At 36.3% G+C, this 14,706-nt stretch overlaps 1 protein-coding gene across 5 annotated transcripts; it reads right to left on the minus strand.

Annotated features, from left to right (window-relative positions):
• Positions 1 to 1,993: 1,993 nt before the first annotated feature.
• gprc5c (G protein-coupled receptor, class C, group 5, member C) lies at positions 1,994 to 11,360 on the minus strand. Of its 5 annotated transcripts, none has more exons than XM_059532709.1 (6): positions 11,222 to 11,360; positions 11,040 to 11,124; positions 7,392 to 8,440; positions 4,114 to 4,214; positions 3,787 to 3,906; positions 1,994 to 2,593 (listed from the first exon to the last, which is right to left on the minus strand). In XM_059532709.1, exons 3-6 carry the CDS (start codon positions 8,434 to 8,436, stop codon positions 2,567 to 2,569), a joined length of 1,293 nt encoding a protein of 430 aa, XP_059388692.1. In that variant the 5' UTR covers positions 8,437 to 8,440; positions 11,040 to 11,124; positions 11,222 to 11,360; the 3' UTR covers positions 1,994 to 2,566. The 5 variants fall into 5 exon arrangements, with proteins under 5 accessions (XP_059388692.1, XP_059388693.1, XP_059388696.1 ...); XM_059532710.1 differs by adding an exon at positions 3,162 to 3,205 and having other exon boundaries at positions 11,040 to 11,320; XM_059532713.1 differs by lacking the exon at positions 3,787 to 3,906 and adding an exon at positions 3,162 to 3,205 and having other exon boundaries at positions 11,040 to 11,320.
• Between the last annotated feature and the right edge of the window lie 3,346 nt (positions 11,361 to 14,706).

The following is a 14,706-nucleotide window of genomic DNA, read 5'->3' on the forward strand; positions in this document are numbered from 1 at the left end:
TTACCTATAGATTCAGCATCTAGATTTTACCGGCAGCGCTTAACATTTGATACACGGTCAGGACAGGCTGCAGGGAAGACATCCAAGAAGGCAGCCGGGGTGAAATTGGCGAGAGACAGTGGAGAAACTACAGACACTTCTTAAATCATGTTTCATACCATAAAACTGAGAGGAAAGTTAGTGTTTCTATTGTGAAAGTATCTTGGGAGGATCCTGTGTGAAATGAAGACAGTACATTATCGCAGGAATAGAAAAAGATTAGTTTGCCTCCAAAACATGAAAAGTGTCATTTAATCATTCCAAACCTGTGTATTAGAAGATGGTTTTTGAACAATGTTGGGATCCAAACAACACTGGACCCCATTGACTTTTATTAAGTTAAAGAACACACATACACTATGACATCTTTTGGTTTTAGGAGGCTGAGATGTATTCACAACTTCAAAGCATAAAATAATTAGGTGGTACATTTGCGTACTGAGAACATTTACTGGAAGAGAAAACCACTGACAATGTATATGCAAAAACTTTTTTGTGTAGCTGTGATTAAATGGACAGAACATTCGGTTATGCTTAATTTGCAAACTCATTTTATGAAAAGTGCACCGTTCAGCATGATTTCCCCGAGGACAACCTGATTTTTTTTTTTTGCATCTTTAAAAAATGTTTTGCATTTTTGCTTTGAAGTTTTTATGAATCTGTTCATACTACAAAGTCTGTATTTTTTGTACTTGTTCACTTGGAGAGTTTTTTATTTTAAGGTTGTGATTAGGCATCAGAACTGAAAATTCAACATCAGAATAAGTTATAATGTGTTGTTTCAAGTGTTTGTGCTTGACTTAAAAATAATAACTTTAGTTAACCTGAGCAGCAATTTTATTATTATTTTTTTTTACAGTTTATGAGATGTGTAATTGCTGATATAATGCAGATTTTTTTTTAAGTCTGGCGTCTGAGTAAGATTGCACCAAGGCTGCATTTAATTGCTTGAAAATACAATAAAAGCAGTAATATTAAAACAAGTGAAGAAACATTTCTTGTTATTAACAAATTTACAAACAGTAACTTGTTATTAAAAAACAGTAACTTGTTATTACTTGCACAACGGTCTGTTCATCCACTGAATAATCCATTTGCAGACTGAAATATTTTCTATGCACTTTACTGTCCATTGCAATAGTGTAAATTATGTTCATATGTTTATAGTCCTGCCTATAGTGTACATAAACTTTTACATAATCCATCTGTATAGTATGTTCATACTATACCTATCTGTATATCATGCTAAAAGTATTTAAAATCTGTAAATTATGTCCATAATACTTTAATCTGTATAGTTATTGTACATATTGTAGACCTTGTATATTCTGTACTTACTGCTTATTGCACTTCTGGTTAGATGCTAACTGCATTTCGTTGCCTTGAACCTTACATGTGCAGTGACAAAGTTTAATCTAATCTAATTTGAATATTTTTTGGGATTTATTGATGAATAGAAAGTTATAGTATGACATTATAAATGCCTTTAATTAATTAATTGCATCCTTGCTGAATAAATGTATTCATTAAAAAAAGCATACTGACCTCTAACTTTTGGAAGGTAGTGCACATATAATATTGCTAATAAAGGTACAATAATGCAAAATACAATCACCTGTGTTTTGGTCATGTGTTGAGGCAATGGCTACCTTTAACAGCCCTTCACCCGGAACCCTGTAGCTCAGACTGACATACTGAGACACTTATCAGCAGTGCCTATGGAAATCTCATCACTAGTTACTGTGAAGGGAATTTTCCATTCGACTAACTTCCCTTTACGAAGTTATCCTGACAAGGTCATACTCACAAAACAGTCTCCCATTACGGAATTCAAAAATAGTATTTTTCACATGGAAAGCCATTTTGTAACTAGAGCACGATGAGTTAATAAATGTCCATGAATTTCCCATTCTGTCAAATTTTAATATCTACATCAGCAAACACAACATTTGCATTTGGTTTCAAAAGGTTTTCTGTTCAGATTGCGTTTAATTATACTTTACACTTACAATAAATACAAAGCTGGGAAAAAAACAAAATAACCAGTCTTGTTTTTCTGCACCAAAACATTTGTGATTGCACATTTTATATATGTAATTTGAAGCTTAGGCATATGTATGGTGTCGCTACACCTACGTTTACAGTGGTAGAAGCAGCATTTCAGAACTCCTTATACAGAGTGACAGAAAACAAGCACATGTTTATTTTACAGTCCTTTGCTGGTCTGTGTTTCTTAGTAAACACAGCTGGTAGCATTGCAGTAGTCTATACAGTCACCGGTACAACTAATCTTTTTAATGTGTCCCATGCACAACCAAGCCATACTGTACAATGTCTCAATGTCTTCAGCGGTTGAGATAACCCAACACATTGGCTTTCAGTGGTGCAAACCAACTAATTGTTGCTCAGTTAGTCTGAGTTCCCAGAAGTTGGTCTATGTAGTCGACCACAGAGATGGAAAGAATAACTAAAATCACAAATCTTAATTTAGAAACACCAGAAAAAAAAACAAGCCGGTGTGAGCTGATCACTGGGGTCTTCTGTTGAAATTTCCCTACAGTGAGAAACAGAGGAAATATTAGATTACTTCTATACAATAAAATATTGTAACAACTAAAAAAAATAAAATACAGCAACTTACAAAACTTTATGATACTTAAAACAGTTTATTTTAGCCATAATGTCCTTTTTTTGGTTGAACTTGATGTATTAAATACTAAAACAGCAAAATTACTAAAACTTTAAATGGAAAATCTAAACTAAAACAAAGGATTTCAATGACACTAAAACAATACTGTTTAAATAAAAAATAAATATGTGAATTGAAGAAAAAAATACAAATAAATATAATTGAAGCTATAAATACTTTAAAACATTTTTAAAATGTGTGGATTAAGTCAAACTAATTACAAATAATCACATTATAATATAAGTCACATAACAATATTGAGCATATATTTTGCTATAAAATATAAGTAACAAATAATATAATAATGTAAATGTGATTTTGTAGCAGTGAAAGAGGAAATAAGTAGCAATAAGAATACAAACAGATGCCTTCTGTCACAGAGGTGAGTAAAAAAACTGAAATTATTTTTGAAATGAAAAGCCAGAAGACATACAGTTTAGTTTATTAGATCTGAATCCTTCTTCCACCCTCTCAGACCTTACAAAAAAAGAAAAAAAGAAGAAAAAAAAAGAAAGTAAAAAAATTAACACAAACAAACACAGACAAAAATGGCCTTTAAATTCCACCATTCCAGACAGAAGGTTAAAGTATCATCAAGTGTATTTTAGGAATGAAAGCAGATCTTGAAAGAAAGAATTCCCCATGGACACGTGTGAACGAACGAACGAACGAGAGAGAGAGAGAGGCATCAGAAGACCCAGAAATTTGAAAAGTTTAAGGACAGATTCTGTTCTCTTCACCAAAAGGAAAGATGATTATGTTTTGTGTGGGTGATTATGGGCTGAATTTTCAATGTTTCATCTAACAATCAGTAATATGCAGATTTACAGTATCGGTCAATCAAACTAATATATATATATATATATATATATATATATATATATATATATATTCATACAACACCCTTACAAAACTGAAGAAAACTTTCCAATCAATTAGATTATTAGGTCAGTATGCATGCATGTTGAAATGGAAGGAAGGAAGCTAAAAGTGAAAGGGCGATAGTCTGGAGAGACCCACAGCAATGAAAGACAGCATCAATAATGCTCTCCACATACATTTGTATATATTTGTCTCATATCATCAAGTTGTGCAGAGTTGGTGAGGCCGCTCTGGGCTCTGGGAGGAGTGCCTGTGGATGCTCGTGGAATTATATTGTCATATGATTCCATCTGTTGCTACAGTCAAAAACAGTCCAAATAGACATGGCAGGTGAACACACAAATGCACAAAAACACTGGGTCTACAACACAGATATGTACATACGGCTCTTTTGTGGAAAATTTGTCGTATTTTTTTCTTGTGTATTTTTGTTTGTGAACAGTGGCCACAAGACTTGGTGGTTGAATGCATATTCAAATCAATAGTAAAATAGGTGCACTCACATTGACCACTCCTTTGGTGATGATGGCTAGTTCTGTCGGTTGGTAAACACAACTTCGGTGTTGGCCGTTATAGCCGCTGTATGGGGACACAGGTTTATTACCTGAGAAAACAATGTTAAAACAAGAAGGTTAGCTGTTTGGACTTGAGAACACCTTTGTGTGTGACAAACATGACATCCATATAGACACAAGACAATAAAAAATGATAAAGCTGCTACATGCGATAAATGTGGATAAACAACCTATTTCCCCCGTATAACAGTTTTTAAAAATGCATTTCTGATTTGTTATGACTGTTACGTTGAAATAAAACTTAGATATTTAAATACAGTTAACTAAAACTATATATAAAATGTTTTATTATATATATATATATATATATATATATTTATATATATATAAAATATATTGAAATGAATATAAATGTAAGATTTTTTATTTATTAAATAAAATATAATTACATTCCTTGAAAATATCACTTGAAAAGTAACAATTAGAATCTTACTAATTGCAAATATTCACATGTAATAATAGTGATTATAATATTTTGGGGTCATAAATGCCATTGTGGTTTCTGCTCATCAAATAATCCTGTTATGTGAAAATATATGCGTTTTAAAAATGTAAAATGTAAAGTATATGTAAAAATGTATTGTGGTTTCCACAAAAATATTAAGTAGCACAACTGTTTTCTGACAACTATTATAATTTTTTTTTCTTGAGAACTAGTTCAGCATATTAGAAGACTGAAGACTAATATTTCAAAACATTGATGCTTTTTAGTTTTGATCAAATAAATGAAAACAAAAACAAAACAAAAAAATATACTGACTTTGTGACTGACTATAAATATATATATATATTTTTTTAATATACATATATTTGCTATAGAAAATCTCATATTTGTTCTGGAGGACAATAGCAACAATAAAACAATATTATGTTTCCATGAAAACTAGATATATGCCTTTCTTTTATCGCAATCACTTAGCAAATATCTCACGTTATCTTAGCCACGATATTACGTTCGTTTCGATGGCATATGACACAGTGTGGTTTGATAAGAATTAAATGATGCAGTTGGGCAGAAATGTCCTCTTGCTCTGTGAAATACCTAACACTGATGATACTGTTGCCACACCTCAGTCTCCTTGGAGACATGCTTATGTAAACACACGCTTCAGGGTCTCTACAGAGAGTCAGATAGGAGTAGCGTGTGCTCCTATTGACTCATTTCAGGGTGGGAAAGCTCCTCCATTTGTTCATTTACTAATGAGATATGATTCCTGAACTTTCCAGCACTCCCTTTTCAATACGAACAGAAGCATTCCTTTTACATCACAAAACCATGGCTGCTATGCAAATATTGAAGAAGATGAGGAAATGTTATATGTATGCCATGCTATTGATAGATGACTGAATAAATGTGACCGTACTGTAAGTTATTGGTTGACCAAACACAGTTGGATATTCTTGATCTACAAAAGAAAGGTTTGACCCATAGCTCTGAATGTGCAAATACATGGAAAGTCTGGGTGCAAGTTCATGGACATCAAAAGGTAAAAGACATTTGCATGCTTGGCTGGAGGAAACAAGCAGGTGCAAAGACAAAGAGAGAAAGAGACATCGACAGGGACAGACAGACAATGAGAAGACATGGATAGAGAGGAAGAGAGGATGCATGAACAGCGTGTTCAATGCGGTACGATCAGATATTAGACTGAGTTTATTCAAACATCAGCATATCAAATTCAGGTGGGTAAGCAGCAATTATCAGTGAAATTCAGCCCTGTTTCCAGCATGTTCTGCAGCTTTGTCCTCTCTCAAAGTCACACACTCCCTCTCCTCTCAGTGCATGTTAACACACACAGACATATTGGGTTTCTGCGGTATATAACTGGCACATTTAGTTTGATTCAGAATCACTGCATGGAGCTTTTGAAACAGCACAAGTTACATTGCTGTATACAGCATCCAAGACGTTTTAGATCCATAATAGAAAATAGAGTTAGGAATTCAGAATTTCATTCTTTGAAATTGAATGATTTTCATGATGTTTGGGTCCATTTACAGTTCTGGAACATTTGCACCCAGCAATACAGCCTACAATATTTACATGAAACGTTAAAACAGAAACTTCTACCTACAAAATCCTGATTTCAGACATTGTTTTATTATGAAATATTTCAGACCGGATGAAACATATCCTTCTCAGCATATCCGTAAGTGGTGCAGTAGTGGCTGTCAGCATATAATGTTGGCTTCAGACAGTTTTCTCTTACAGGTCAACTACAGTACTTCCACATTGAAGAAATACTTGTTTTTAACTAGCTATGTAAATATTTATGCTGAACATGCAAAACTGCACAGATATATTATAAAGGTAACTTGTATTGCATATGTGAAATGCAAATAGCAACTAAAGGCTTGTGGTCAGTATGATTTTTTAAGGAAATAATTTTTTTTTTTTTCCACACAAAAAGTATTCTCGCAGCATGTCACATTGACTATTTTAACAATGTCCTTACTACCTTGCTGTGCTTTGAATGTGATAGTTGCATTGCTGTCTATGGAGGGTCAGAAAGCTCTCGGATTTCATCAAAATATCTTAATTTGTGCTTCGAAGATAAACAAAGGTCTTGGAACTACAATAGGGTGACAATTTTCAACTATCCCTTTGAAGTAATCAAAAGTGAGAGTAAAGACTTTTACATTGTTACAAAAGTATCCTTGTTTCCACAAAAATATAAAGCAACACAAATGTTTTCAACATTTATAATAATAATAGGATATTAGCATATTAAAATGATTTCTGAAGGATCATGTGACACTGGACTAATGGCTACTGATGATACTGATTTGCACCACAGGAAATTTTTACATTTTAATATATTTTAAAATACAATACAGTTATTTTACTTTTTAATAATATATTACTATTTTACTGTATTTTAGTAAAATAAATTCAGTATTCGTAAGAAGCAGATTTAAGGTTTTAAAAACATTTTAAAAAATGGCTTTTGAACTATAGTGTACACATTTTGGCAAATGCAATGGCGATAACTTAAAAACTGGACAAAAATATAAAGCCTTACCTAATAAAAAAAAAAAAACTTTTATTATCTGGTTCCAATCAGACTGATGCTCATAAAAACGCTTATATTTCCTGATAACAATTATAGACACTTGTAAACTAACTTGTAAAGTAATATAACTTCAAAGCAAATATGATAAGGTTAAGAAGAACCCAAACTAAAAACTCAAAAGCTTGCATTTACCTGCATTGGGCTCATCCATAGAGAAGGCCTTATTCTCCACATATATGCTCTGTACACTTTGCTCCTTCAGAATGTTCTCGTACCCTCTGCTGGGGTACAGATTTTCCTCAACAGCTGCATCTTCATCATCCTCACTCAGGCCACAGACTGCCGGCACCGTGTGGAGCAGCAGAAACACCCAAGCGTTTGACACCAATGCTATAGCCAATGTGGGATCGTCCCATGTCGGCCCACCATGCTTTGAGTTCCCATACACATACATGACAATCCACGCCACCCAGATGCCCACCGAAAGCAGTCCTGTGACCAGGATGAAGGCTCCATCTTTGCGCCAACGCTTGTGCTTCCCTGCCAATATGGGTATGGATGCCACCACAACTGCCAATAGTAGATTTAGAACGTAAATGAGCGCCATGACAAAATCCTGGTTTTCGATATAACAGGGAACAGCGGAAGCAGAAGCCAGAATTCCAGTGATGTTAGTTGGGTATCGTACAATAGTAATGATTAGCCATTCCGTGTTGATGACAACTTCAACCAGCCAGAGTCCCAGAGCCCCCAAGCACCAAACCCAACCTCTGGGCGCCGAGTTCCTTCTGGCCAGTATGTTCAACCTCACAGCTTGCATGAGAAGGCAAGAGAAGCAGCCAGCGAACAGCACACCAAAAAGAAAGCGGCGTGACGTGCAGGTAGCGAAGTTTCTTCCAACGATGAAGGCGAATGTGAGGGCAAACAGTCCAAATGTGAAGATGAGGAAGCCTGCATGAAGCCCCAATGAACTGCGCCACTTCCTGTCAGTGACAAAGGGAAGGCTGGCTAACAGCACGATCAGAAGAACCAGGGTGGCCACCAAACCAGCAGCTGCAAATGCCTCAACCACAACCCCCCAGACTGCTGTCAGGTCACAGAGGTTATAATACAAGGAGTCCACATTATCTCCACAGCCCCTGGGGTTTGAAGTCTGGGCCAGTGATCCAGGAAAGACGCATAGAGCGATGAAGAGCAGAAGATGATAACGTTGGGATTTGGAACTGAGGTGATCCATGTTTCTAAGAGAGAAAAGCAGAATGAGCATGCAATTAAGTGTTACAAGATACTGAGAGATAATAGCTCAAAATCCTCTCCTTACACACACAGTGAGGGAGTGACAACGTCAAGATCTTAACAATATTAAAGCCATTAAAATGTCACACAGGTTCATGCTTCACAAGGGTGGCCCACCCTGGCCATTAGGCTGGCTCTCTAAAGGTGTGGACTATCTAGACTTTGAGCATGCAAATTTACTTCGGACATTGTGATGATTATGGGCAATACGATTACATTCAATCAAGATTTAAGTTACATAACCATTCAAAGTAAGAAAGATACACAATACACAATACTAGTGGTGTGTAAATACATTACACACGTTATACTTTTAAATGGCAGTGTAACTATGGTATTTTACTGTTGCATTTAATATAGATTTGTTCCAAATTCACGCTCTCATTGCTTTTTAAGAATATTTCTGCCTATATGGGGAAAAATGTTTGGGTTCATCTAACATTAAACTCAACCTTACAGTTGAACTTTAACATGCTTAATATATATATATATATATTTTAAATATCTTAATGTTTTCTTTAATTGTTATAAATTATTGTAAATATCTTCAACCATTTGTTGTGATATGAACAAACAGGCAGTAAACAGACTGATCTGAATCTCTCAAACCTAAAGTGTACATCATTCTACAGGTTCCTGGTTCATTTCGAATCAGAAATTTTCCAAAAGAATGAGGAATTCAGTTGTGAACTCGGTCGCTCTAAAATGATTCACTAGCTGAATGGTTCTTATTCATCTAGTGTGACCGCACCTTAAGAGCAGACATTAATCATTAAGAGCAGTAATTTCTACACTTGGAGCTTATCCAGATGTGTCTGTTAATCATTCATTTTACTTTTAAAGAATATTGATTTTCTTAGTTCCACTTTCAAAACTTTAAAGAGAGTGAATCAGTGAAAAATATACAAATGACAAATGGACCATACAGAGTTCTTCAAAACCTTGAAGTTTGATTTACTACTTAGTAAGAAAAGTATATTAAAAACACCAATTACATTTTCTATTGTGTTGTGAAGATTAACCACAATGAATTGAATTGCAATGAATTGTAAACACAATCTCATTACAACCTAGAAGTGAGACTGTTACCAAATGATAAGACCATTCATGGTTAACAGGTTGTGTCTGTTTGATCACATTATACTGATTTCATTACTTAATCGATACTTTCCCACAGAAATCAGTTTCAGGAACTGCTACAGTAAAGTTTGTTCTTTACTGAAGCCAGTTGCTTTCATATCCAACGGATAAAAACTACTTATATTAGTAAATGCATTTCTATTTGTTCAACTCTCGCAGTGGAAGAACTCTATTTGAAAATTACAACTTTAACACAGGCATACAATGTAAAAGGTGGTTAAATTGATGAACACCACGCAGGGCCTTAAAAAGAAACATAACATGCATTCAAGGTCTGTGAGTTGTTCACCTGCTGGATGTTTAAAACTCTCTCTAGGTTTCTAATGTTCTGGTTTTAGCCAAGCTCCAGTAGAGGATTACAGTTTTTGAGAGTTACATATTTTTTTTATATTCTACCATGTTAAGATATGTCAATTTATAAGACAAATCAACAAGCACTTTATTATTTCAAGTTCAAAAATAAAATAATGGGAAGGCTCTTCATTTTTCAAGCCTTTTAAGTCAAATGGCTTGTATGGTTTTCTCACATGGAAAGAGTTCCAGTAAAGAGAATTCATAGACTTTGTATTCCTTGTAGTTCTTTACAATTCATACTCATGTACTTAATTTACATACAGTACTACGCTCTTTCTTTCTTTGACCCCTGATAAAAGGAAGAAAGCCGAAGGAAGAGAGAGAGCTCTTTCTTTCAATTTTAAGTAAATCATAAATAGCTTCACATAATAATAAATAAGCTTTAACATACACACAGTCTATTGGAATATTCAACACACAATCCACCCAAATATATAGTGCTACCACACATCTAAAATATAGTGATTAAATATGACATTTTTTGTATTATCATGAAACATTTTAGCAAGGTTTAAATACATTTTGGTTCTTTTCGATATTTTATCCATGTTATCTAACAAACTCATATTGTCATATAGCCGTTTGAGCCAATCACATAATTCAGTCCGTTACAACGCACCAATCAGATCCCAGCACAGACAGGCATTCGTGTCTGCGACTGACTGGGCGTCTCACCTGAGCAGGTGAACAAAGATTCTCTTCTTTGCTTAAATATAACGGCTTTACGGTTTGACAGCAGAAGATGAATCTGAATGGATAAATATCCATAATAGCTTTACTAAACCGCAGTAAAACATTTGAAACAGCCCCCAAAATAAAACGTATTAAACCGAGTAGCGTCTAAATATCGTGCTATTTTCACCAACATATTTATAAACTAACGAGATCAATGCTCTCGTAATTCCATAAAACGGATTAAAAACCAAAGCACAGGCAATTAATATAAATAAGCCACGATAAAATAAAGTACAAACCACAAAAATAGCCTATTGTAAAACTGCAAATCTGTTCATGGAATCACGAAGATACACAAGAAACTAACAAACTCACCCTATGCAGTCAGACGTAGGTAGGCTACTGTGTCGTTTCTCTGTCACTCAGCAAGTGCAGGAAAATAAATAACACATCGCGACGCCTAAATGTTCCAGAGAGAGTTTAGGTGAGGCATTAAACCCTGAAGAAGAGAAAAAATTAAATCAACAATGTTCCCTTTGTATTCCAGGCAAACAAACCTTCAAAAAGCTTCAAGGATAGTCGAGGGTAAACACTTGGCGAGTTCTGATAGCGCCAGTGATGTGACTCAAACTCTCAGTTTCTCTCTCGCGCGCGCTCACCTCACACGAGCTTCCACCTCTCTCTCTCTCTCTCTCTCTCTCTCTCTCTCTCTCTCTCTCTCTCTCTCTCTCTCTCTCTCTCTCTCTCTCTCTCTCTCTCTCTCTCTCTCTCTCTCTCTCTCTCTCTCTCTCTCTCCCTCCCTCCCTCCATAGGGCAAAACCAAGGCGATCTTCCTTGAAAATTCACTTGCTTATACGCTGCCCTTTTAAAATATGCCAAAACTCTTGTTATGATCAAAACACATTACTTGTTTGTCGCTGTAACGTTACAAACCTAAACTGATATTACGAATCGACATTTATGTTATCTACGTTTCACATTTGCAAGCAGTAATGTAACAGGTTTAAATGTGGGAATTATATTTGCAAAAAAGTGTGTACATTGCCACCTAGTGGCTAACCATATAAACATAACCTATTCATCTCATTCACATTCATTCTCATTCATTGATAATTTGTTTTTTGCCTTTATAAAGAAGAATTGGATTCAAAATACAACAAATCTCACAGATTACAATTGAAATATTGTTAAAAATGAAATTTTAATTGATTTACCACTGAAAAGGTTTGAATAAAATAGCAAAAAATATATTTACAATGCAGATGTAAATAGGTCGATAAAACCCTTCTAATTAAATGATTATTACTGTGTTTTGGTACAGTGACAAATTTGGGGAGATGGCAAGTATTTAAAAACTTTCTGAAAATACAGTATGAGAATTACCTGCACTATTGTGCACGAAATGTGTGCCTTGGATATTTGCATTAAAAAAAATGTAAAAAAAAAAATATTTTTTTTTTTTTTCATGACTTTTACAACTCTGACATGGACCAATTCTGTAGAATTGCCCATATAGCTACATCTTAATCTGTCTGTTTGTATTGCATATAGAGGGCTTTGTCCATTTCTGTTACAGTTATGATATACTGGAGGTAGTCCTAGCAGACTCATTGTTTGTTTTCCTGTCTGGTGTGCTGTTGGAGTGTGAGGTGTGAATGTGTTCTGATCACATAACAGGATACTCTAGTTATTGCACAGTGTGTTTTCTTTCCGTTTTTGACAACAAGAAGGAAAGGAAGAAAAAAAGTCAAAGAAACCTCAGCACGTATCTCGACTGATTTTATAGGCTTGGATTCTGAATTTTTCCATCATTGATATGCGACAGAGATTCAAGTTTGAGTTCTTTTATTTTTAAGGACTCCAGAACATAAATGGATCATCACAGACATTTCATATCTGATCGGTATTATCAAAACACATAAAAAAAAAGAAAAAAATGTTCAGTTGTCAGTGCACATTTTTAATAAGCTTGTGTGTCACAATGTAAACCATGAACAACAATGCAACTAAAGGAAGTATCATGCAAGTGCCACATGCCATTTTATGGAGATTTCTATTCTGCAGTTATTCTCTTACACCACATCACACAGAAACATGTAGAATGTGCAAGCTTAAGTCATATTTCACAAATTAAATATCACATCAAGGCAAAATAAAGTATATCACATTACAAAAATGATGAAACAGGTAGGCAGTTTTAATCTGCCAGACATCACCATTAGTTGTAATTTCATTAATTTATCTGTCGTAGATCATTTAAAACCATTTAAGTCAACATGAAATCACTTGTTTCAACCCAATTTTCTAAACGCATTATTGGTCTTATTGTGCATGATTTATTTGCAGATTAATTAAAAATAAAGTAAGAAAAAAAAAGTCTTAATCTTAGTGATTTGAGGAAGAACACCATCTGTCATCCATGCTTACGGGAACCACCATAGACAGTAAAAGAAGGGAACCACAGACATTTTTGTGCCAGATTACATAGAAAACATGGCTACTTTTAGTTTCACACTAACTAGCCAGGGGTGCGTTTCCCGTACAACGACGTAGCTCGCAGATTAACCACCATAGTACGATACATCGTTATGAAAACGAACGACCTAGTCACGACTGTTTCCGGAAACCATGGTAACTGTGTCGCAGATCCATGGTTCAAACTACAGTCGTGGCCAAAAGTTTTGAGAATTACATAAATATTGGAAATTGGAAAAGTTGCTGCTTAAGTTTTTATAATAGCAATTTGCATATACTCCAGAATGTTATGAAGAGTGATCAGATGAATTTCATAGTCCTTCTTTGCCATGAAAATTAACTTAATCCCAAAAAAACCTTATTACTGCATTTCATTGCTGTCATTAAAGGACCTGCTGAACATCATTTCAGTAATCGTCTTGTTAACTCAGGTGAGAATGTTGACGAGCACAAGGCTGGAGATCATTGTCAGGCTGATTGGGTTAGAATGGCAGACTTGACATGTTAAAAGGAGGGTGATGCTTGAAATCATTGTTCTTCCATTGTTAACCATGGTTACCTGCAAAAAAACGCATGCAGCCATCATTGCGTTGCATAAAAATGGCTTCACAGGCAAGGATATTGTGGCTACTAAGATTGCACCTAAATCAACAATTTATAGGATCATCAAGAACTTCAAGGAAAGAGGTTCAATTCTTGTAAAGAAGGCTTCAGGGCGTCCAAGAAAGTCCAGCAAGCGCCAGGATCGTCTCCTAAAGAGGATTCAGCTGCGGGATCGGAGTGCCACCAGTGCAGAGCTTGCTCAGGAATGGCAGCAGGCAGGTGTGAGCGCATCTGCAACGCACAGTGAGGCGAGTGGTGTCAAGAAGGGAAGCAAAGAAGCCACTTCTCTTCAAAAAAAACATCAGGGACAGATTGATCTTCTGCAGAAAGTATAGTGAATGGACTGCTGAGGACTGGGGCAAAGTCATATTCTCCGATGAAGCCTCTTTCCGATTGTTTGGGGCATCTGGAAAACGGCTTGTCCGGAGAAGAAAAGGTGAGCGCTACTGTGGTGAGTGGGGCGGGGCCGAGGGACGTGGGATCAAGGAGTGAGGCCGGCAATGATTGGGCAAATCAGGGACACCTGCGACCCACCGCCGGTCTCGAGTTGCCGGGGACGGGCGAGCTCGCTGCCGGCCGCCCGTGATGTGGAGGGACGGCTGCCATCTGTGAGGGAGCGGAGGAGTCGGCGCCGTTCGCCAGGGGGCCGGAGCCTGCTGCCTCCGTGAAGGAATCCGGAGGAGCAGGGAACGGGGGACTCCTGCCGGCTGCCCAAAACCGGAGGAGCCGTCGCCGTCCACCGGGTGGCGGAGGAGTGTCGTACCGTCCGCCGAGGGACGTGGGAACAAGGAGTGAGGCCGGCAATGATTGGGCAAATCAGGGACACCTGCGACCCACCGCCGGTCTCGAGTCCCACGTAGGAGATGGAAGGATATAAAACTGGAGCGACGACAGTGAAGGACGAGAGAGGACCAGGCCTGGGCATCATTTTAGGTTTTGGTTTTATTTTGTGCGCATCAGTCGT

This window comes from Carassius carassius, chromosome 40 (genome assembly GCF_963082965.1).
Source record: "Carassius carassius chromosome 40, fCarCar2.1, whole genome shotgun sequence".
Lineage (NCBI taxonomy): Eukaryota > Metazoa > Chordata > Actinopteri > Cypriniformes > Cyprinidae > Carassius > Carassius carassius.